Source organism: Strongylocentrotus purpuratus, unplaced genomic scaffold, assembly GCF_000002235.5.
Source record: "Strongylocentrotus purpuratus isolate Spur 01 unplaced genomic scaffold, Spur_5.0 spur5_scaffold_13, whole genome shotgun sequence".
NCBI classification, from domain to species: domain Eukaryota; kingdom Metazoa; phylum Echinodermata; class Echinoidea; order Camarodonta; family Strongylocentrotidae; genus Strongylocentrotus; species Strongylocentrotus purpuratus.
The window spans coordinates 5,134,475-5,159,038 of NW_022145598.1; the positions used below are offsets into that span (position 1 = coordinate 5,134,475).

Genomic DNA, 24,564 nt, shown 5'->3' on the forward strand with positions numbered 1-24,564 from the left:
TTTGGATAGCCTTATGGTACTGGTAAGCTTATTTCTATATTTCCTGATTATAATTCTATAATTATAAATCGAAAGAGAAAATAAGCGCCACCCTCGAAGTTAGTTTCGAAAGATGGATGATGTATATACTGGGCTGTTATCTTATTGTTACGGCCCTCCATCCTAGAACGGGTCCTGGATGCTGGAGGGCTGGCCTGTCCCTTGCCTGTATCACTGTCATCTGACGAAGAATTTGCCATCCTGAATAATGCGAGCGGTTTCTATTTGGCTTGTAGTTTAGAGACCCTGACGTGGCTCCGTTTTCCCAAAGTATATGAGTGTGGAGATGAAAGGTGTTTTGGATAGCTGGACGTGTATTCTCTATGAAATTACATCAGTCTATGGAGACTCAACTAATTACACGTTATGAAACGATGGATTGTTTAACTGTATACTTTATTAATACAAACATAAGTCAACTTCTCCAACACGTTATCATAGTTAACACCGACACCAATTACCTATATTAATCTCAACAAGTAGTAAAGGCAGGGATTGCCTTTTGTAGGAACTCTATTTCTCGCTTCCAGTCCTTTTCCTTACTTTAGCTCAGCTGGAGGAAAGCGGAGAGTTCGCTATCTGACCAAGACGAGAGCCAGTGTCGAAGTGACGATATCTCAGCTCAATACCGCTATTTATAGGATCTGAGACGCTCTGAGAGCTGCTTTACGCATGGTGCGTCCGTAATCGCGCTCTGAGCCCTTACGCCCCAAAAGCTTACTGCCCTCTACGTTTTCTGCAAGATAACTACCTGTAACGGGCTGGTCCGTTACATTATTCTTATTTTGTCCTCGTTGCACGTGCGTGCTTTTCTATTTTTTTTTCAAGTCATGTCATTTAGTGGAAGCACCCGTAGACATGTCGATTGTACCTTACTATATTTAATTTTGACTACATATTATTTATTGGGATTTAAATATGAATCTGAAAGTTTATTCCTCGAATAACCTTATCTGGATTAACATGACTTTGACATAATATAGTTGTAAAAGTATTGCACGTAAACAGATTTCGACCTTCCCCTCTTTCCATATTTTTTTTCTCGCTTCCGGAAACGCATTTGTTTTGCTTGATCCAAACACAGAGATGTATTAATTTATGGAACTTTTTTTTATAGACTGTAAATGCTTAACATAGTTATTTACAGATGATTCTGCAAACTGTATTTAATAACATAATATTAATGAACAATCTCAGATTTACATGTGTGTGCACTGCAAATTCGTTGTGTAACGACTTTACACAACATTGAATGGTTCACTACTTAAACACGGGTTGTGTTAAGTCGTGTAATAAAACATTACACAACTTTACACCCTGCAACATCTTTGGTGATCTCCTTCTCAATATTGATTTACTGGTCGAGTTACATTATTTGCTGGCCTTTTAGAATAGTCAGATTTCAGAGGATTCACACTTTTCACAACGAAAAACTTCTCCATGTTTCAGTCCTTGCGCGATCGTCTCCAGCTCAAGCAGATATTGGGCGTCAGCGTGCACACCGGTACTACCGGCGCAGTATAGCCACTGCTGAGGGCCGCACTAGCTGCACTGCGAGCTTCCGTTGTTTTTATCGGTAATACTCATAGAGATGGGAGAGAAAGCGCCATCTAAGTTCCAATTCATTGGTTTAAGGTTTGAAAATTGATACTCAATATTGTGTTAAAGTTATATCAGAAAAGATAATCTTTAATTTATAATTCCACGGGGGCGATTTTTAATTTTTCAATCGCCCTCGTGAGCAACCTGACGGGGGCGATTATGGAGCTCACGGGGGCGAATCGCCCATCGCCCTCGTGTATTTTGAGCGCTGTTTACATGTCTATATAACTTCTCCCTTTTTCAATATAGTAAATATTGAATTAAAGATGAGCATAAACATAGGAATTGAAGACAGACCACCTAATTCGTCCCCATGACGAATTAAATTTCTAGTTTTTTTTATAATTTGTATGATTTTACCCTCTTCCCTCTTTTTATGCCTCTGCAATGGAAGTAGCCGGAGGCATTATGTTTTGGGGTTGTTCGTCCATCCATCCGTACGTACGTGTGTACATCCCGTTATTGTTATTGCGTTATCTCAAGACATGATAGATGGATTCCTGCCAGACTTGGGTCATGTATGTATCTTGCAAAGCCAATGAACTGATTAGATTTTGGCATCAAAGGTCACAGGGCTCATTATGTATGCAAAAATAGCTTGTGATCGCATTATCATCAGAACCGATGGACAGATTACCATCTAACTCGAGACATGTACGTATCTTTCTGAGCCAATGGGGTCATGGGGCTCATTATGAAATGAAAAATAGCTTGTGATCGCATTATCATTAGAACCGATGAACGGATTACCATCAATCTCAAGACATGTATGTATCTTGCAGAGCCAATGAATTGATTTGATTTTGGGGTCATGAGGTCAAAGGTGATGGGGCTCATTATGTATGCAAAAATAGCTTGAGAATGCATTATCATTAGAACCGACAGATGGATTAATATCAAACTCTGGACATGTATATATCTTGCAGAGCCAATGAAATTATTAGATTTTAGGGTCACAAGGTCAAAGATCAAAGGGTAATACATGTATATGAATAATAATCACGATATTCTGGGAACCTGTAAATGGATTACAATCAAACTTGAATTTTAAACATTGATACTGTTTTGATTTCTAAAATTGCTCTATTGGCGAAGGCATCAATTTGAACTGCACGCAGTCGAAGATTCATCTAGTTTTTTATGCCTCCATTACGGAGTAGCCGGAGACATAATGTTTTTCGGGTTGTCTTGTTCATGGATTGCAATCAACCTTGGTTTTTAAAATCACTTCTGTGTAGGGTTGTAAAATCGCTCCATGGCAGAGGCATCATTTTAGACTTCGAGCAGTCGAAGGTCCATCTAGTTTCTTCTTTCACTCTTACACTCCCTATCTATTTGCTGACTCTTTTCTTAGTCCCCCTCAACTCCGTCTCCTCCTCCCTCTCTCTTTCTTTCTCCTTTTTCTCCTTTCTCTTGTGAATATTAAGCTCCCACTATCGCATTTTTTCATAGTGTAACTTTGGTTATTCTCGTTGTCTCCTGTAGGATGAAGAAATGGAAGGACGAGCGAGCAGCGATGGAGACAGCAGCTCTGACGAGGATGACCGCTCCTGGCAGGAGGAGCTCAGGAGGCAACATTTCATTCTCCGCCAAGAGAGGGAGATGAAAAAAGAGGCGGCTCGTGAGAGAGATGGCCAAACAGCAGGACCAAAGTTCTACGAACTAAAATCGGGGGAGGAATTCAGCATGGCAGCAAAGAAAACAGAAGGAGCATTAAAGAGATTAAAGAAGTGAGTATCTTGCCCCAGTCACGCAGATGAGACCGACATCAGACTAACAACAGTTTGAAACAGAATTTACATTACACTGAATGGCAAAGAATCAGCTTGGAATCCTTTTGGCAGTGGGGTTTTGTATTACATGTCCTGGCCCTTAAGCCTTTGGTGAATGACATACACCAAGCAGGTGCTTTTTTTCTGAGAGGACTTAGCTTACGTTTCCATGGATACCACAACCACGATAGAAATCATGTCGATTTTCATGTATGCATGAATACAAGATTGGTCTATTCAGCCATCAAAGATCTTATAACAGTCATATCTTCCCGCAAGATCTTTGTTAAAGAATTTCAGTCAGTAGATTCATCTATATGATAAACAATTTAAAAAGTTGTTATCCTACACCATTTCATGGAGGTATTTGCAATTCAGTATCATGTCTTATCCCTTTGAAATGTTTTTGAGCTTTTAATCTGGGCCACTTTTCATCTTATTGGTTGTTTTGCCAATATCATAGAGGAGAAAATATTCAGTCAAACCTGCTTTATCAACCACCTGTATAGCAAGACCACATCTCCATAAAGACCACATTTTTTTGGTTTCTCTTGAAAAAGGTTTCTCATTGAATATGTATCATGTATAGTACAAGAACAACAATGTGAGACTATATTTTGAAAGTGATTAAGTGCTATAGTACATTAGTTATTGATGGTGAGCACAGAAAAAGATGTGAAAGCTCGTAAGTCAGCAGCATGGAGAGCGTGTAGCAAGCTTGGAAGAATCTGGAAATCTTCTCTTCCTAGGCAGTTCAAACAACGTTTGTTTGTTGCTACAGTTGAATCTGTGCTTCTATACGGCTGCGAAGCATGGGCAGTTACAACAAAGCTGGCAAAAGAATTAGATGGTTGCTACACCAGACTTCTTAGGACAGCATTCAACGTGCACTGGAACCAGCATATGACCAATAAAGAGCTGTATGGGAAGGATCTACCAAAAGTATCAGAAAAGATCAAAAAAAGAAGACTACGTTTTGCAGGACACAGCTGTAGGAACATCAATGAACCAATATCTCAGCTTATACTCTGGAAGCCTAAACACGGGAAGAGGAAACCTGGAAGACCTCATCTTACTTATACAGACCTACTCAAGAAGGATACGGGACTTGAACTGTCAGAGATAAAAGCAGCCATGCTGGACAGGAATGTGTGGATGGCCATCACAGCTCGGGCAGTTGACCCGACTTAAGCAAGCACATTAGTTATACCACTACAGTGTATTTGTTGTATCTTCACACTGATGTTATATAATTACTAATTTTTAGTTGGATTGATTTGTGGTCATTGTGTGGAGATATACAAAGATCGATTTGAATGTATTTAGTCAAACTTGCCAAATAACTTATCGGAATACCTTACCGGAATACCTTAGAAATACAGTAACATCTAAACAAATCTGAAGAAATTTGAAAAAATATCTATTTAGCACTTTGAAAGATCTCACAATTACATGTATGAACCCAGTGCACCATTTCCACTCCTTCTCTATTCTGTTATGAAAGCGCATAGAGATATTCAATTATGCCTATGTGTTTTGCCCTAAACTTTCAATTATTATTACCATTCTTTTGCTGTACAGAGCCAGCCTTGCGGAGAGGGTAGAAAAAGAAGCTGACTTTTTGAGGAGAACGTCATCGTCTTTGGGTAATCAACAAATCAGCTTCAAATCTGTAAAGGTAAGCTCAAGAGAACTTGTATAGATTCTACCAGTCAATGGTGTGATTAAAGAATAGAAAATGCTATAAATCATTTGAAAGGGAAATAAGTCAGGTATAAAATGTAGGTTTGAGTGGAATCTAGTCTGCAATCAGCACTATAATTTGACACTTTATCACAATTCCGAAAACGTTGAGCAGAGCCTATTCTAGTTTAATTTTGCAGACACAGTTACATATAACGACTGACCAGGATCTGTGCCTCCACACTAATTGGAATCCGCTGCAAATTTCTTTTGTTTGAATATTATTTTATTTCTTACATTTCAGTGAAAAAACAAAAACAATCATGGGCAAGGTACATGTATACACATAAATTCTTACAATTTACAAGTACACTTATCTTCATCATTACATACTACTAAGTAATGTTTACGATAAAGAATGGTATGAACTCTCTGTTTGTTCTGTTCAAAATGCCCCCACCCATTTTTCTTCTGTCAAATGACTATTATGGAAGTAAAGATTCTTTTCATGATGTAGTATTGTGTGGAATCGTTTGCATGCCTCCCTGTACAAATTTGTGTTCCATGCCCATTGGCACATGTCAGTGAGAAGTAATTTGATGACACTGTCCAATTTTCATGCTAAATTCACACGTTTTTGTGCAAAGTTTCTCATTGTGTTAACACTCCAAACTCACTAGTCCCTCTGCATGATTTCTGACTGTCTTTAGAACGATAAGAACCAGAAGAACCGAGAGGCAGCTGCAGAGCACCATAAAGAGAGGAGGAAACTGCGTCGGTCGGCTGGTAACCTCTCTAAGAAGAAACACAATCGTACCACCACGTCATGATGTCATTGAATTACACTTCATAAAGTGCAAGAACTTTGTTGATAGGTTCGCAACCTGCCGAAAAAGAAACTTTTCAGGAATACTTCCATCATACTGCAGACTGTATGACACCACGCAAAGGAGGAGGAAACTAGACCAGTTCATTGACCCTACAGCATATACGATGTTTGACAGTGGATGGCGACCTTACTCCCAAACTGCGCAGGTCAGCACGATCAGATTACGAAACTAGAGCAGACGATAAGCCAAGGTTTCTTCCGGCAGTGTAAACTAATTCCTCATTTTACTATACTATTGTTCAGGTCTCATGAACTCCCCCAATGATTTGATGAGATCTATGTAGGTACCATCATAATCTGTTATTAGTTTCAAATTATAATTTTTATCAGACTTTCCAGTTCTCGACCCATATGATTGTATTTGTATGGGAACCGGAAGTGCCATTGCCAAATATAACCTTGGCCGGTGCTGCCATTTATGGCCAAATAATGTAGCTGTGGTAGCGAGAATTGGCCACCTCTCCATTATGATATCATCAGAGATTATATGACACCTTAAGGGAGGATAGAACTGTGTTAATCTGCTGGAAACCTGTCTAAGAAGAGACGCCATTGGACTCCATCATGACCTCGTTGAAAATTCCAGTAACCCTTTAAAAGGGGATGTAGCATGCCAAATACTGGATGACGCCATGTACAACTTCTTTTGGAAAACATAAACAAATGGACTTGATTAACGGTCAGTGCACACCAGCGTTCGCGAAACAGACCGAAGTTCTCCTCACGCTTCGGTTTTGCGTATGTTGCACTCACATAAATACTGCGGTCTTGTCGTCCGTAATCGTATTATACCCGATTAGCCCCGAGTCAGGCCATGGGAAAGACACATAGTCTCGTCATGCTACACCCCCTTAAAAGGCAGTCTTTACACAGGTTGTGGTTTGGCTCAATAACTTCTGATTCAGAGCCCTAACATTGTACATCATGCGAGTACGAGTAGAAACTACAAAGGGCAAAAATTCTGTGTACAATGTATCCATATTTGTTTTTATTAATCATATGGAAGAATCCTCTTGGAATACAGTAACAGTCATTTTCATGTAGCTGTTTTAATGTTTGGATAGACATTGTCTAATTTTCTTGAGTCAAAGGAGTATTGAATATAGAATGTCTGTAACTAACACACCTTTTTTTAAATAAACCTGAAATTTATTCCAATCAATGGAAAATTACTTAGAATCGACCTCTACGTCCATTTGTCATCTGGTAAGAGTTTCCATTCATTCCAGCCAATTTTGAAAACTTATGATGAAGGGAAATAATTTTCTGCTTTTAAATGCACGTTTTCTATTGGATCTATAGAAGGTACCGGTACTCTTTTTGTTAAAGTTATCCAAAAAATAGATTTTTAAGAAATCATGAAGATATTGAACACTTTTACTCTTCATTTGATATGACCAATACTTTTTTCTTTGGCATAAAAATTTAATTTGATTTTATCACTGTACAGACATTTGTTAATCTTTAAGACAAGTGCCAATTACCTTTCACTTCTGATGTTTCTTTATTTTTTCTATACTGGATTCATAATTATATACATGTATTTGAATGGTTGAAATGACACTTGCTCCTGTGACAATTGCTTCAAGTCATTTTTCTAGACTAACTGAATTCTGAACTTCAACCCTGGACCCAACACTGTACCTAACCCTGACCTGAAACCCAATCCCAACCCTTGTCCTTTAGCTTTTGATGAAATGAAGCCCAGCGTAATTGTTGCCGGAGCAAATGTCAGGTCACTGTTTGACTGGTTACATAATTTGTATGACATACATGTATAATAAAGTCTACTGGTATAAAGACAAAGTTTGTTGTAATCTGTTATATCATTCTTGAACTGTAGCTGTAGTGTTGAGGGTCATGCAGAATTAGGGGGGGGGGGGGGGGCGTATACAGTATTCAATTCAAAGCCCTTCAATAAGATTACTGTACAAGCAGTTTAGTTTTACACAGGTTTAATTTTTCGCAAATTGCTCATTAGCGAATTTATAGGTAATACAAATTTTTGGTATGGGTCATGAATTTGGTTCAAATGAACATATGCGATCCTACAATATTCAATGATCGTTGATGCGGTTAAAATAGAGTCTAAAGTGATGAAATTGTAAATAATAAGTTTTTATGTTGTATAGCTCCCTCTCAAGGTCAAGATATTAATTTAGTTATAAGACAATGTTTTTGACTAAAATCGACCAATGGGCTATTCCCGTTTGGAAATTATATATGACAACTACATATTCTGAGATTTTCATGGTCGCAGCTACCATTGTGTGGCCGTACGCGCCATTTGAAATTTATCCAAATTTACTGGGAGCACATTTAGTGCTCGCTATTCTCCCCCGCCCCCAGTCACTGGGTTATGCAGCCCAGTTTGAGACCGTACAGATTATGATTGGGCACTTCTATAGTTTATTTTCCTTTTTTCTCTCCTGAAATAATTCTTATGAGATTGTGATACATGTACTCTGTAATGAGTTCACTATCCATGAAAACAGAATGATAATATTGAGAAGTACATGTAATTGGTAGTGGTTGTGGCTTCATGGGAATTCAACTACTGGTAAATTTGTCTGTCAGCTTTTGATCTGCAAAAATACAGTATTTTGTTTTGGGTCTTTTTCTGTTTGCTTTTGTACGGTATTGATAATGAGAAATTTGTTGAATGACGCTAAGTGTCTTGATAGGAACCCCCTCCTTTACTCTTCACCTTTTTTCTGGCTTTTGAAAATAAATCTTTCACTTCATTCACTCTCTACCGCTTTCACCTTCTTTTCCTATATTCTCTGTCACAACAGTTACAGTGGAACCTCACAATAAACTCCTCAGGACCAGTGAAATTACTTTAAAGGTTTTAACCTTGTTGTTATATTAGGGCTAATGCAGCGAAATAATGAGCAAAACCTTTTTTGTGGGGGGGGGGGGGGGGGGGGGGGGGGGCATTACAAAATCTGCAACACCAACAGGTGGTTTGATGGGCAATTGTTTTTCAAGAAGGGGGGGCTGCGGTATTGACAGTAAATCCCCGGAAAATCGTGTCATTTCAGCAACATTCGTAAATCACTGGTATCACGTAAATAAACCATGTTTGAATTTTATTTGGGGGGGGGGGGGGTCTTTAAAGCATTAAACATCTTTTTAACAAAGTTCCACTTAATTTCATCTCTTCCTTTCCCTCCTCTAAAACTTATTTCTTCTTCAACACATCGAGCCTTACCTTTCTTTCACGACTAACACCAATGTATACCATTCTTCCTATCTCTGCTCTTTCCACCCGTTTTCTCACCTTATTTCATCTCTCTCTACCTATCTTCAATTTTTCACCTTTTTGCTTAAAATTACCCACTCCCCAACTCGATTTTTATCTTTCGTTTTCTCACTATCCATATTTCTCTTGAGCCCTTCTACCCCTTCCATGTACGGTGAAACCTTGTTATAACAAACACTTATCTGGAGAGCTTTTTATATAAAATTTCATCAGAGCTATAACAGTAAATGACGAGAATTAAATGGGATTAGGAAAATGACCTTGTTAAGTTGTTTATAATCAAGTTTGTTCTAATCATCTTCTAAGACAAGTTTTCACTTTACTCAAGGGTTATCCTACCTCGATAGCAAAACACTCCTAGAGGAAAGCAGAAAAATAAGAGAAGCCGACTTGTAAAAGTCTGAATGGCATCAGGCAAAAATTAGAAAGTTATGAATTTTTAAGTTATTACCACTTAAAGCATGGGCTCTTCAAATTGGTTGAATCGGTAATGTCTCTGTGATGTAGTGGCGGACAACTTTCCCAATTTTTCTAACACAATATACTACTAGAATTTCAATTTTTCAAAAATCTACAACTAAGAACTATTCTCTTATAAAAAAGGACCTTTTGTAATATGCTATCCGTAATATATTCCAAGTAGTGCCCCCAAGGGAGAAGTCTTTTAGAAGGAAAAAAAATGAATGTTTATGAACATGACTAACAGGAGAGTTATCAGAGACTACGTCACAATCATATTGTCAATTGAATATTTGCATTACCCTTTCAAATATTCAACTTTCTTATTGATGGTCCAATTTATTTCAAACTTTTGCCATTCTGTTCATCTTATTTTTCTGCTTTCACATAAATGATCATATTACATGGGTTGGACTGCCCTTAAATATATCTTTATCCTTCATCACTCTCTCTCTCTCCCTTCTTCCAAACCCAACATTCGTCTTTCCTCATTGTCAATCTCTCATATCTGTTCATATCTTTCTCAATCCCTTTTCCACAACTACTGTAAAACCAGAAACTTGCTCAAACTTTTCCATATCCTTGTACAACATGAACACAACAAAAAGACTGATTAAGAACTGTGAAAGAAATGCACTTGATATTGATGCTTTATTGACCACTTGCTGCTGTGTGCTATGGAAAGGGAAGATGGTAACCTAGAAAGAACATCCAAGAAAACACATTCTTGCATGTCCTTCCTAGCCCTTTGTGAATTGGTGCACTGCAGAGGGGTGCTTCGTTTGGTGAGGGTCGCTTAGTACTGGCTGCCTCTGGTCATCATCAGGATTTACTTGCTGAAGTAGTCCTTGACCACGTCCAGGGCTGGGGACTCCTTTCCGTAATCCTGCAGGACAGTAGAGAACAGAGAAAACATTTTCAGGGACAGCTTAATGGCTCATAGATAAATGGGATGTTGGCAAAGATTGATGATTTGTTGAAGTTGATATTGAATGAATGTCCAACAAGTCACCTCATCAATATACTGCAAACAAGAATCATAAAAGTGCAGGACCTGTAACATGCAAGGAGTCTGCACAATATTTTCCTCTCAGTTGCCAACTATCAATTTTTAAACAAAGTACTTCATGATGGCGCAGAAAATTGAAGAAATACTGTGGAAACTTGATACTTCAGCATGGGAAAAAAAATATACATAAAGAGCCTGGACCATCAAAATTACCGATTCCATGACATTTGCTCCGGCGACAATTGCTCCGCTGTAAATGTCATACACTAATCGAATGGCTAACTTCAACCCTGGATTCAACACTATACCATACCCTAAACCTAACCCTAAACCTAACATAAAACCCTATTGAAACCCTAACCCTAACCCTACATCTTAGACGAAATAAAGCCCGGAGCAATTGTCGCAGGAGCAAATGTCGTGTCACCAAATTACCATGTTGTAGTAGGGATCTCATTATATTGCAGCTCTTTATAACTACTTTGAAGTGCTTTTGATAAAAAATAAATCACTCCCTGACTCGCTTACCTTAACAGCAACACAGCTGCATGCCACTACTTTACGGGCCTTTCCCTCCTTGTCAATCTTACAAAGTCCAGCCCATTCGCCAAGCTTCTTGTTGTCATCAACCTGAAAAAGGACATTAAAATAAACACAGATCACTCATTAAGTCAATGTTCATATACTTATCAATAAGATGAATGTAATGCAGATATATACAGTTTGAACTTTGACTGAAAGTGCTCTGCCATGAGAAGTTTAATTGTTCACTTTTACACAGTAGATTGATGACGATAACATTTTTAAGATGATTTGATACCCTATATATGAAACAAGACTACTACCAGTACATATGCTTGACGTGGAAAACCAAAGCATGAGAATTATGAATAAATATTGAATTTTCTAAAACAATTCTCACAAGGTCTCAAGCTTCTTGCAAAAACATGACAAGAGATTATTAAAAACATTTTTGAAAGGGGGGGGGGGCTTGAACAAATAACTAAGTTGCCCTACATTGCTGAAAAATGAGCTCACTATGAAGAAGAAAAAAAGAGATGAAGCAAAGTCTAGCAAGGAGAGTGCTTATACCTTAAGAAGGTTGATGTTGTGTTCCACGCAGAGAGCCTCGACCAACTTCTTGTAGGCCGGTTCGTCACAGTTGTTGGCTAGGACACACAGATGAGCTTGACGCTTATCCAGGGCTTTGGTAGCTTCATGGATCCCGCGGGCCAGACCTTCGTGGATCAGGGCAGTCTTAAGCACCTCCTGCAGGGCAGTGTTCACATCCATAGGGCCTCCGACAGAAACGGCGGCAGCCGCTGCAGCAGCAGCTGGTTGATCATCTCTGCATTAATAGTAGATAAATAAACAGAATATAATAAATAAATGTATAGGAATAATGAGCCTATTATGTTATCAATAAATGATACTTTCCAAGTTTCAAGTCCATGAGTAATGTTTCTGTCAACATATTCATGGGACCTTGAATGGTATTGGTAGTCTAGATCTAATGCTCTTCATAAGAAATGGCGAGACATGTGTAGATAACCAGACATACAATTAGGGAATATTTTTTAAAACCATTAGATTAGGCCGAGTGAAATCAATTCAGAGATTCTTGTCATCTCTTACTTCCTCTCTTTTTATTTATTTCCTGCCTACCTTTTCAATATTTTTTCTTAAATTTTATGAAGAAAAAAAAAAGGGGGGGGGGAGGGGAGAGGCGAGGTGAAAAATATCAAGCTTCTGAAAATTTGTTTCAGAAAAAAATGCCTCATTGTGTACTTTCTTTCAAATTTAGTATCCAATATACAGTATATGGAAGACTGTCTCAAGTACGACATTCTCCCAATGCTAGGGGAATGACTACTCCTTGGACTCTCATCTCCATCAAAACCAGCCCAAGATTCCCACAAATCTTTTTTTTAAATTTAATTTACACCCAAAAAATGAAATGTGTGACAGATTCACAGAAGTATTCATTAACTACAAAAGCCTGAACAACTAAAAAAGACTTGTTCCAATGGCAATGCAAGGAAGTTGATCTAGAAATTGCTTTATTGGAACTCAAAAAAAGTAAAATTGACCCCATATGGGGGGGGGGGTAAAATAAGGAACAAAATACACTAACCAACCAAAAAACAACATAATTGAAAGAAAAAAACTGATATAAACATTCCTACAACTTCAAGTTATGAAGAATGTAACGTAAGTTAAATTGAAGGTTTGGTGATTCTCTAGATTCTTCCCAAAGCCAAAGTAGATAAAAGCCTGGATAGAGAATAGCAACGCACTATTCCTCATCAGGCTTCGCACCCACCCAACTCTAACCCTAAACCCTTACCCTAAAAATGAGAAACTATTCTCTTTCCACTAATTCCTTTTTTGTAATAAATACTTTGGGCAGAATCCAGAGAACAAGGATCGTTCGCGGACGTTTCATATTTACGATTCGCGCGTTGGCAATGCGAAAACATATTCTGCAATGATTTTCTTGATTATGTTGATACAGTTTAGACTTCTACATTGACTTTGTACAGAGATGTTCATGTTACGAGCGATAAATTCCCGGAAAGACAGACAACCCATAAAAGTAGACGGTGAACTGGGGTATTTTCTTACAATACAAGGAGGAATCTGAAACCCGCAGAGCATTGATGAATCAAAACATCTGTGAAAATCGATCCTTATTTTTAGGACGCAATTTGTCCGCATTCACGAGGATATTCTGATTTAAGCGGACGATCCTCATTCTCGGACCAGAGCCTCTAATGATTGCCAAGGCCGATGGTTTATTTAGTAGGCTGGTAGGCAATCAATGCTATTTCATAAACCCTCGGGCCTCTGTAATCATTTTGTAGGCTCCGCCCGCTTGTGCTATAGATCAGCGCAGAAACGCACGGCACGCGCGCGCTTCCTATTGACTTTGTACATGCGGTCGTAAACTGACTCGCTAGGTCGATAACCGGCTCCAAAACAGTGAAAATTGAACTGAATATTGTCATTGTGATTTTTTTCTGGGATTCTTTTTTTGATTAGATATTAATAATATTTGCTTCATGATTTGAACAAGAAATGATAATAAATAGGAAGTAAGGGTCCAAAAAATAGGATTTTGTCTTTAGTGGCCGAAAACCGGCTCCTTTACTCTATATCTACGATATATCTATACAAGGCGCTAACGCCACGGCATACGTACGGAGATCGAGCTTGTGTGTACACTTCACTGCATGGGTTTCACTATGAGCCCATCCCTCTTTAAGCCCGCGGCAGCGCCCTCGAAGTGGCTGCTGCGTCCGTAGTGCCGTGGCAGTACCACTTGGCACTACCTAGCCTCTTGTCGATGCCCTCGCGCTGTTGGAGTCTCTAAATTCTGACGAGCGAAGCGAGTCAGAGAAACCGAGGCGCTTGCGCGGAGGGCCTCTTGACAAGTGATCTGAATTTCTTATGTTTTACTTTGTTTGGCGAATATTCCGACCCAGCAGAGTTCGGTGAAAGTCATCCAATCAGAGAGAGCTACTATGACGTAATATCTACCGCTCTGTGCGAATTCCCTCCGTGAGAGCGGGACTGGCCGCCTAGTTGTAGTCTGCAAGCACAAGCCCTGGTCAGTCGTAAAAGAGAGTGTGCACTATAAGACTACCATATGCCACGTACTATAGCTGCTCCTGACCTATATTGGTACAAGCAGTAGGTACCAGTAGATAGCTGGGCTAGGCTTCTCTCAAGGCACAATGATTTTTTGATAAAGTGTCAAATTAGGGTCTGTGCTTGCAGACTAGCCTAGTTGGGCCATCCCGAACACACACGTACACACACACAATCGCTGCGGTCTAGACATGCATAGAGTAGTGGCTCCGGTCTGCGGCCGATCGGCGGGAACTGCCGATTCTATTTTTATTGGAATACTCACAGAATACTTCAATACCCTCAATAAAGAGTCCATATACTTACTTATTAAATAGAAGTCACAAATAACATAAATGACCCACAGCGTGGTCAGCATTGACCACGTTTCGAAATGCTTCGAGTTCCCCGGTTTGCGGGCACGCAGTACCGGTTTGCGGCACGCGTACGTCACAAAGCTTTATGCGCTACGTCACGATGAAAGCATGTACCAAATTACTACGGGTAACCCAAATTCTCATGTTTATCTGTTGCTACGGTAAATTTGTCAAGTTTTAAACAATTTCACCTTTTCCTCGAATGGATCATCCCATACGGGGGTACGTACTACTAGAAACTATCTGGTCATAGCGGGTACACACATCAGCACACATACCATCATACACGATCCCGCATGTTATGTGTGTATTAACACCCCCCGCCGCAAACCAGAAAAAACACGTAATTACGTGCCGGTTTGCGGCCACCCCATGCAACTGGCCATGCGGTGGCACAATCAAAATATCTGCGATAGGAGACAGACCACAGCCATCATACTTCCACAAAACATCAAATTTCACCTCCAATCGGACAAATATCGGACAAATAGAGCTACAATATTGATCTAGTCATGCCTCAATCTCTTAACTTAAAAGTTAGTACCTGCTGGAATTTTCATCGGCGACTGGTGCCGTAGATTTCCGACATCGCTGACGGATACTCCGTACCGACAGGAGCACCTGCTACGGACGTTTTCGGCAAAGCAGAACTTACCGTGGAATCCACGGTAGGTTTCAATGATTATTATCGAGTCATATTCATTTTATTTTTAAAACAAATAGGCCTACCCCTGGCCGCAAACCGGGCAATGCCGCAAACCGGAGACTCTACTCTAGTCTAATTCAGTAGGAAATCGGGTCTCATGAATATATAATTCAGATCACTTGTCAAGAGGCCCTTCGCGCAAGCGCCTCGGTTTCTCTGACTCGCTTCGCTCGTCAGAATTTAGAGACTCCAACAGCGCGAGGGCATCGACAAGAGGCTAGGCACTACCAGGCACAGAAAGTTTAGACCAGGCAGTAGACGAGTGGCAGAGCAATAGCAAACGCCACAAGTCTCATCAAATGCCACCTTTAAAAAGAGAATCAAGGGCACATTCCACCGTAAATTGTTTACTCAAATGTATATTCAGCTCATTTAATCTACTTAATCAGATCGTAATTGTTTCTCGTTAGGCCTACAGCTGATAATCTCGCTCACTTCGTTTCTCTCATATACACGTGCAACCATACAGGCTCTCACGATCACCGGGCCCAGTTCCCTACGACACATTTGTAAACGATATTGAAGAACTACTCACCCTTCCGCATCAGACATTGTAAACGGACGTCCTCGCTGAAACAAAAACACAAAAATATGAAACGTTAATATTCATTCTACAGTGTGACATGTATTTTCATTCAGGATTATATCGGAAATATGTAATAAAGTGAGATTTTACATCGCATTCACTTACATGTCAACCACACGAAATGAAGTTAAATTTGAAGAGGAAGTAGATTTCGAAATGCCTTGTGGGATTGCGGAATACGCCATCTCGAAGTTGTGTCGTCTGCTACAATAAAATATACTTGGTACTTGGTTGTTGTTCTTCCAAAAGATTCCTGGTGGAATTTAAACTGGAGGTCGTGGTGGCAGAGAGTGGACAAATATGAATAGTTTGTTGGGAATTTCGCAATTTAGTATAGAGATATCGACTGCTACGAGAGGACTGGCTGTTTTTATACGCTCACGGTAAATTGCCTCCGCTGCTATCACCCCTCGGCGCGCCTGGGCGATCGAGAGCCAGTATAGAAACAGACAGCCCTTGAGTATTAAAGCAGTCGATATCCCTTTTATATGCCGATTTCAAACAAAAATCTACCAAGAATTCTTACTTTATCCTTTTATCGAGTAAAATCTGAGAAGCTGTCTGTTGCACCGACGAAAAATGACTGAAATTTTCGATCAGTTGGGAATCGCAGACAAAAAACACTAATTTCTTTTTTGGCCGGGGGGGGGGGGGCACGTGCCCCCTGTGCCCCCCCCCCCCCACCTGGATCAGCCACTGATTATAGGCCCTATTTTTTTGGGGGGGGGCTTATTATATACTATTTAATCAACATGAAGATAGATATACAAATATAAAATGGTCCAGATAATATCCAGATATAAGTATATAACAAGCCTGTTGACATCAGCATTTTATCGTACTTCGTTCTTCTTATTTCTTATTTTAGTGACCACAACTTATTTATTTCCACAACGTTGCACTTGGAGGACGAAATATATATATTTTTGTATTGCATTAAGCTTTTTTCTTTTCTTTCTCATCGTTCCATGTCGAATTATTGACAATCTTTTTCATCATATTTTGTACGGAACTTATTCTTTACAAGTTTTGATTTTTATTAGGTTTCGTCATATTTCACTATCAAATAAACATGTCGTCTTCTTGTAAAAAATGTTTAATATAACTCGATCAATAACTATATTTGTAACATGTATCTAATTTCATTTCGTGTGATTATAATTTATAAAGTGTTCTTTTATATCGTAATATTTGTATCATGTGAAATATGAAAACAATAAAACAATAAACCAATACTGAAACCCACTGTTTCCCACTAAGAAGAAGGAAACAATTTGTTTTTCAATGTGTGACACATGATGGCGTTTTTCTATGCACATCATATTTTCGCTTGGCAGCCCAAGGGAGGGGGGGGGGGGGGTAAACCCTAACAATTGCAATTGGTACCAAAGTCGTGAGGCATGATTTCTTTTTCTCTCTTCCAGGAATCACCCCAAAAAATCTCTTTCTCAACATTACCAATCACGCAATATGATTTTATTAAAGGTTTTCCCGCCCAATTTCATCAGAGTTGCCTTCGCATTCATGAATAGGCGTTCAAGTTCAAACGATTTTCGTCAACTCTCTGCTCCCATGGTTCCTTTTCATTCTTTGAGCATTCTATTTCGTTTTATATCACTCCGGCAACTAGAAAATTTTACAAACTTTGAAAAACGGACCGATTTTTAATGGTATTTTTGTTAAAAGTGGGACCCATGGTTATGGGTTTTTTGTGAAAAAGTTACCCATTAGAGCGGCACACCCCGTATGTCCTAATCGGTGAGTACCCCCCCCCCCCCCCCCCCCCCCCTGGAGGAAATCGTGAAATCGCATGCTTATACAATTAAATTATATGCAACGCTGACGAAATCGGGCGGGTAAAACTATAATTTGTTTTGTGAGAAATCATTGAAAGAAATGCCAAGAAAATTATGATTCAGCGTAATATATCATTTTATATAGGAAAGGTCACACGATGCAGGCGGATCCAGGATGAGCACTAAGTTTTTGGTCCTCGAAAATTTGAAAAATTGCACCCCCCCTTGAGCGCCATCTCCAAAAAGGGTAAAATTAACGTTAAAAAATGTAAAAATACACATTTTCCCAGGGAGGCCCGCCCCCCCCCCCCCCTGGATCCGCCACTGACACGATGTGACCCCTTTCAATGTATGACTATGGATTTGTTATAATAACTCTTTATGTTATTCACCTTCATTTAGTGTGTATAAATAGAAATGTCTTTCATAGTAGGCCTGGATTTTACGTCAAAACGGATTCCCATATAGAAGCATAGGTGTTTCATCCCCCGTCAGATTTTCGCTCGTTCTGTAGAAATTTAATGCGGAAGATTCAAATGCATACACAATACATTTTGTACAGTGGACATGAACGCACGCGCGCGCTCTCCCCCCCCCCCCCCCCCCCCCCCCCCCCCCCCTCTCTCTCTCTCTCTCTCTCTCTCTCCTCTCTCCTCTCTCTCCCCCTCTCCCTCTCCCTCTCTCTCTTTCTCTCTCTCTCTCTCTCTCTCTCTCTCTCTCTCTCTCTCTCTCTCCCCCTCTCTGACAGTCTCAGCCCCGTCCCATTTTCTCTCTATCCGACCTCGTTACTAGCTAGCTCCTTCCCTTCACAACTCTGTAGGACCCATGCGTGATCAGACTTAGCGTGTTTGCTGTATGTTGGAAATTAAATGGGGGAAAACCCTTGGCACATAATTACTGTTGTGATTCCTGTACGTGTAAACATAATCCTAGTTTCAATATTTAAGGCCTATATATTTTTGTTTATATTACTGCAAAAATCGAAAGAAATCGTTGGTCACAAGCGTGATGGACAGTTTGTAGACGACATCTGCATGGTGTGACTTTTAAAAAAAAATTGATATTCCAATCTCATGCTAATCATAATGTTGCCGACATTTAGTGCCATCGCATCTATAACTCATTTCTGATGATAAGAAACATCATCTTAACAAGAAGAAATAGGCGAGATATTAGAAAGGAGAGTATGGAGAGTATACGGAGAGAGAGAGAAAGAAAGAGAGAGAGAGTGTGTGTGTGTGTGTTAGGGGTTGGACAAGACAGCATGATTAGAGAAAAGAGAATTGGGTTGAGGAAGAGAGAATGAAAGAAAAACAAACTGAGAGAGAGAGAGAGAGAGAGAAAGAGCAGGCGATAAAAAGAAGAAACATTGACATTTAGAAGAAAAACATATTTTGTATAATTATACTCAGCAAACAGCAAACTCTTAAAACATTTCTTTATACAGAAAACTTTTATTTTTGAGAGAGCTGAACTTTGTTTAATACTTGGGCCTAGACCAGTGTATTCCCCAATTCAGAACTTCCCGAACTCTCACAATCCGACAGCAAAACTTTTGTCCGCCCATAGCACATTTTGTATCAATAATCCAACATTAGTTATCCATGATGTTATCTGGTATAGTATGGTCCTACACTAATTTCAGCCTTGAAAATAGTTCAAATACAATATAGACTTCAATAATATAGCAGACCTTTATTCATGCTATCGGTCAACTGGAAAATCCGATGTCATGACGAAAATGGGAAAGTGGGACATGGAACATTGACAGGAGATGAAAAAGAAAGGACCCCTCTCGCACCCGGTTCCCCCAATCGATGGCCTTATTAATTCTGATTTAATTCACATAGTGAGATCATTATTGCCCCCTTTATCATCACCCCCCCCCCCCCCCCCCTCCTCCTCGATTGGTGACCGAGATACCCCACGCCACTCAAGTCGGATGTCCTCCTTGCGTAGTACGGACGTTTCCTTGTCTTGTGGTCCTTTTGACACTGCTTGAAAGCGGTTTCTCAGAAACAAGGATATCATTGAATTAACTTATCTAGTGGTTCTGATTTTGCTTTTTGCAGATTATAATCATGGGTCTTGTGTTGCCACTATGCTGTAAGGTTATACGTACGTCGAGAAAAAACAATATCTGTACGAGTTTAATGAATAATCAGTGCAACAGACTTAGCTATCCATCAGAGTGTTTCTTCACAGTTTTAAAATATCAATGCCAATATCTTGGCATATAATAATTTATGAAAACGCGAGCATCTTTTGCGCAGCGCACAGAACGGGATCAACGCACTTACAGTAAACGGATTAATGACAAAAAGTGAAAGTGCTTACAAACAAATAATATCGAACATAATTATTAAGGAGAAAACACTTGTCATTTGGTGTGTTCAAATTCATTTATACTCCCTCACAATCACAATTTTGGGAGTCTGTTCTACTATCGGGGAACTCCTGATGTAAATTATACCGTATAAAAGGCTGATTAACTTGCATAAGCGATCGGGATGATGATTGTAATAATCTTGATGTATATGTTCATGCCACAACGCTAATGTATCGTAAGAACGGAGATAACAGGTCTAGAGTTTCAATTCTTGTTTATCGTTGATTCGGGGCCTATGCATTCTGAGCCTCCCGAAGTAACTGCGCTATTATTTTTTTTCTTTCTTCTTTTTTTGGTGGTGGTCCTATACTAACCTCTACGATATATCGAACGATTCACACACACAAAAGTATCAGTTGCGAATGTCAGAAGTCTGTAAAGAAAAATACTCTTCCTGTTGTTAGAAACATTATTCTATGAATAAATCCCAAGAAACGATTGAAATTACATACTCCGAAGAAGGCGTGTCGGCACTTCAGATATCCGGTTTCCGGATGCGTGTACGTACCAAACGACATGATCATTGAACCGGATATTTCGAGATGGCCTTTTACACGATTATTTTGTAGATGAAAAATGGGGAGGGTGGAGATGGGGGTTGAGCGGAACTCCTAACATATTGCTTACTTGAATGAAAGTTTATATTGTATATCATCACTATCTGTTTTTTTATATAAATAATTTAGTTAATAGTATAGGGCAGTGGCGTATCCAGCATAGAATGAAGCAGAGAAACCCCCACTACCCCACCCAACAAGCATTCTTTAGAAACATACTGTAAACAAATCAATATACAACTTGCAATTGGTTTACAACGCGCCGGGATGGCAAAACCGCCCCACCCCCTTATCTAGCAATAATATTATTGTTGGATACGCCCCAGCTAAAAAGGAATTGACAGTAGATAACCCGCCCATATAAAGAATATTGAACTTCATGAAACCAATGCTCCCAAAATGAATATTTTGCAGGTAGTCATGCACTAGGAACTTCCCAATAGATTCAGCCAACTCCGCCCTACAATAAACCGGGATGACATTTTGTCCGAGACATGGATTTACTTTTACATGTTGTGATTCGCGAAAATCAACTTCTGATACTGCTCACCAAGTAGTGTCATATTCGTGTCATTTCAACTAAGTTTGCTTATACTTAACCTAAGCCACATATATCAGGAAACTTTTACGGCTTAATATAAATATTGTTTTTGTACCCTGCTGCTATACCGCAATAATTAGTGTTGGGTTTCATTTTCATATCGACAAAGCGAGTATCTGGATCATTTTTGTACAGTGGCTCTTCACAGCTTCAGGCGCTTCGTCTATACTTGCGTCGTACTAACGGATTTTTAAACTCAGGTAAGTTTTGTTTTATTGTTTTTTTTTTTTGTAATCATGTTTTTAGCTGTATTTTCCTTTTCTTTCTTTGAAAATATTTGTTAAACAATATCGCAACTACTTTTGAAATATGATATAACATGATTTCTATCGGATGTACAATATAAGGTATTGAAATTTCCTTTGAGTGTTTTTTCAGAAAATAGCTGCGATCGTGTTGTATTTAATTGCGCGCTCTCTCGTCTCTCTCTCTCTCTCTCTCTCTCTCTCTCACTCTCTCTCACTCTCTTTTATTTGTTGATATATATTTGTATGTAGAATATAATTAATAATCACGTAATACATGCAGGTATATAGGTAAGTTAAGATAACTATATAATTATATAACTAATGTTATAAGTACGCGAAGGCTACTCTTAGCTGCAATACAAGGCCTTTACCTCAAATGAATACTGCATCGAGCACAGATCACCACGGTCATAAAGACTTCCAAGAAATCAAATCAAAAGCAATTCCAGTACCTGATCGTAGCATGCAACCCCTAAAAATCATGTTCGGATTTAAACGTTAGCACATTTAACTTCGGTAATGGGCAAGGCTCTTGCAATGCCTTAGGTGGATTTTCTCGAAATTCTTCGCGAGTATATTCTTTTTATACACGTATTTGATAAATTGTCGCAATAAAGTATAATGCTCCCCCTTCAGATCATATCGGGAGCACTGTGCAACGGGAGGAGGACATTCAAGGTTGCGCGATTTCGAGACACTTTCTTACAACTCATGTACATTCATATTTTGTTACGAATACGTAACTGTTTCACGGTCAATGATTGCTTTGATAATTATATATATATTTGAATACGGAATACTTGCTTGCTTATCTTCTGTTAATTTAAAATGGAAAGAATTTACCAGACGAAAGCAGAATGACTTTGAATTGAACTGAATAGAAATTCTGATACCTCATCGAATCAACTTAGTTCGGCCTGAGAAAACGTAGTAATTGTGAGCTTAGGAGATCAGTCACGTACTGTGCAGCAAAATGCTATAACTTTCTAGTTACAATTACTTCTTCAAAACAAAATACTATACCCGTGGCATCCAAGTTTTAGGAAACAGTGTTAAAATTTCAAGGCAAGGAGAGGAGAATGCGGAAGTAAACATTGATTTCAAAAATCGGTAGCTTATACAGGAACAAAAATCGTCTCTCTTCTATAGCCTCGAGTCATTATCTTTCTCGTTCATGTCAAGGTATACATTACAGAATTAATCTCGAGTTATTCCCTCCAGTAAAGCATAGTATAATGTGCGCTTGATTGGTGGAATTTTTCTTCATTCACAGATACGGTGCTGGAAGCCATTTTCATTTTCCTGGAAAGTGGGAAGTACATTGCAACTGTATATCTTGTTTCCTCTCTTATGTTTACAGAAAAGAGAAGAAAATCGTGTGCGTGATGGGATAATGATGATAATAATAACAATAATTATAATAATAATGATAATAATAATAATAATAATAATAATAATAATAATGATAATAATAATAATAATAATAAAAATAATAATAATGATGATGATAACATCTGTTTAAAATAAAGCGTTTTTAACTATACCATTACCTTATCGAAGCGGTTACAGTATCTTGTCTATGTTGAACTTTTAAAGTTGAATTTTTGTGAAGAATAGAATTTGTCATGTACAACTATGAGCATGATTGTCTTATAGAAATTAATTCTGCATACTATATAATATTGTATAAACTAAATGTTAATGGATTAATGTTCGTGAAAATTACAATTCCGTGATGTGAATTTTAAAAAAGATCTAAAATAAAGCTAACTATAAACTAAATGCAAAAAGAGGAATATGGTGAAAGGTTAGTGAAAAATTCATATCGAACGAATAAAAAGGAGGAACAAACCCACAATCATACGGCATTTCTGCACCAATGGCGGTCCATGTATTTCAGCGTCAACTTTATTTTCGGAATCAATTTACATTATCAGGGGGAGGGGTGGTGACATGCCCCCCTTCATTTCCAAGATCGGTTGAAAATTTGTAGACCCCTCCCCAGGACGTCGATCAATTACATGTATGTGCCTCCCCCCCCCCCCCAAAAAAAAAAACGAGAAAAAAAAAACAACAACAACAACAAACAAACAAAAACGAAACAAGCATCTAACTCTGGCTACGATTACAGTATGTACACGTTCGCCTGGTTATGAATGCCTGCGCCCATGTGATGTTAACTATAGTAACAGGCGATACATTATGCCAAGAATATCTCTTGTACATGTTCGTATTGAACATTGTAAATTGAACGGCAGGAACAAATCTCATGGTTTCAGAAAATTCTTTTCTGTTAAATCAACTACATTTTGACGCGTACTGCGCATGCCATATCTGAACATTAAACCGCGGGGTTTTTTGCGGGGTTTTGCCACTTCACATTTTAACGGGCCTTAAATGGACGCGGTTACTGTGCTCTGTATTATAAAACTTAGATACAGAAATATGAAGCGCACAGTGATTTACACTTTACGTCAGTATAAAAAGAGTATTAAAAAAAAACCGCCGCGGTTTTGCCGTGTCTTATCTGAACGAGCCTTATAAGGCCTGTTCAAAGCGACGCCCCCCCCCCCTCCCCCCCCCCCCCCCAAAAAAGCGGTTTAAGTGGCGCGGCGAACGGCGCTATTTATGTAATGAGCCTGATGCGAACAAGTACTATGTCCCATTTGCAGGCCTAAAAATGAAAAGATTAAATTTCAACGGCATTTGAAAGACAATACTCATTTAGAACTCCCCTCAAAAACGAAAGGGCTTAAAAATGGCTTTTAGTGAAAAAATAACGACCATTAGTTGTCAAATTGACTTAAGTGATTGCAATCACCTAAGTAATGGTCTGATTTTCAGATCCTTTTACCGAATGGTCGTACATTTTTTGCTGTGCAAAGATTAAATCAGTTTAATGTTGATTACAAGTACGGTGAGTGATGTAGACACATGCTCATGTACCTGTTAAAGC

General features: G+C 39.0%; 3 protein-coding genes and 1 long non-coding RNA gene across 4 annotated transcripts in view; 2 read left to right on the top strand and 2 right to left on the bottom strand.

Moving 5' to 3' along the window:
* LOC590723 (nucleolar protein 10) overlaps positions 1 to 7,791 on the top strand; it is a 34,921-nt gene extending 27,130 nt beyond the window's left edge. The window contains exons 16-18 of the mRNA XM_790319.5: positions 3,127 to 3,371; positions 4,995 to 5,091; positions 5,807 to 7,791. Coding sequence (XP_795412.4) covers positions 3,127 to 3,371; positions 4,995 to 5,091; positions 5,807 to 5,926 — 462 coding nt within the window. The 3' untranslated portion in view covers positions 5,927 to 7,791. The remainder of the gene's footprint in view (positions 1 to 3,126; positions 3,372 to 4,994; positions 5,092 to 5,806) is intronic.
* Positions 7,792 to 10,341: 2,550 nt separating this feature from the next.
* Positions 10,342 to 16,212, bottom strand: LOC590740 (40S ribosomal protein S12). Its single transcript, XM_790334.5, has 5 exons — positions 16,123 to 16,212; positions 15,967 to 16,001; positions 11,811 to 12,066; positions 11,247 to 11,348; positions 10,342 to 10,595 (listed from the first exon to the last, which is right to left on the bottom strand). Exons 2-5 carry the CDS (start codon positions 15,981 to 15,983, stop codon positions 10,539 to 10,541), a joined length of 432 nt encoding a protein of 143 aa, XP_795427.2. The 5' UTR covers positions 15,984 to 16,001; positions 16,123 to 16,212; the 3' UTR covers positions 10,342 to 10,538.
* On the bottom strand, positions 13,801 to 15,960 carry LOC115922954. Its single transcript, XR_004063692.1, has 3 exons — positions 15,657 to 15,960; positions 14,956 to 14,957; positions 13,801 to 14,050 (listed from the first exon to the last, which is right to left on the bottom strand). It is a non-coding gene; the product is annotated as an uncharacterized LOC115922954 (long non-coding RNA).
* Positions 16,213 to 21,133: 4,921 nt separating the features above from the next.
* LOC589900 (regulator of G-protein signaling 20) overlaps positions 21,134 to 24,564 on the top strand; it is a 31,983-nt gene continuing 28,552 nt past the window's right edge. Inside the window, exon 1 of the mRNA XM_011680719.2 lies at positions 21,134 to 21,560. The gene's annotated coding sequence lies outside the window, so the exon portion shown is untranslated. The remainder of the gene's footprint in view (positions 21,561 to 24,564) is intronic.

What these genes read in the sequence shown, in the direction of transcription:
- LOC590740 (XM_790334.5), bottom strand. An exon ending in ACAACATCAACCTTCTTAAG is followed by an intron (nt 11,349 to 11,810) that starts GTATAAGCACTC and finishes GTCCTTTTTCAG; the next exon opens with GTTGATGACAACAAGAAGCT. An exon ending in GCAGCTGTGTTGCTGTTAAG is followed by an intron (nt 10,596 to 11,246) that starts GTAAGCGAGTCA and finishes ACTGTCCTGCAG; the next exon opens with GATTACGGAAAGGAGTCCCC.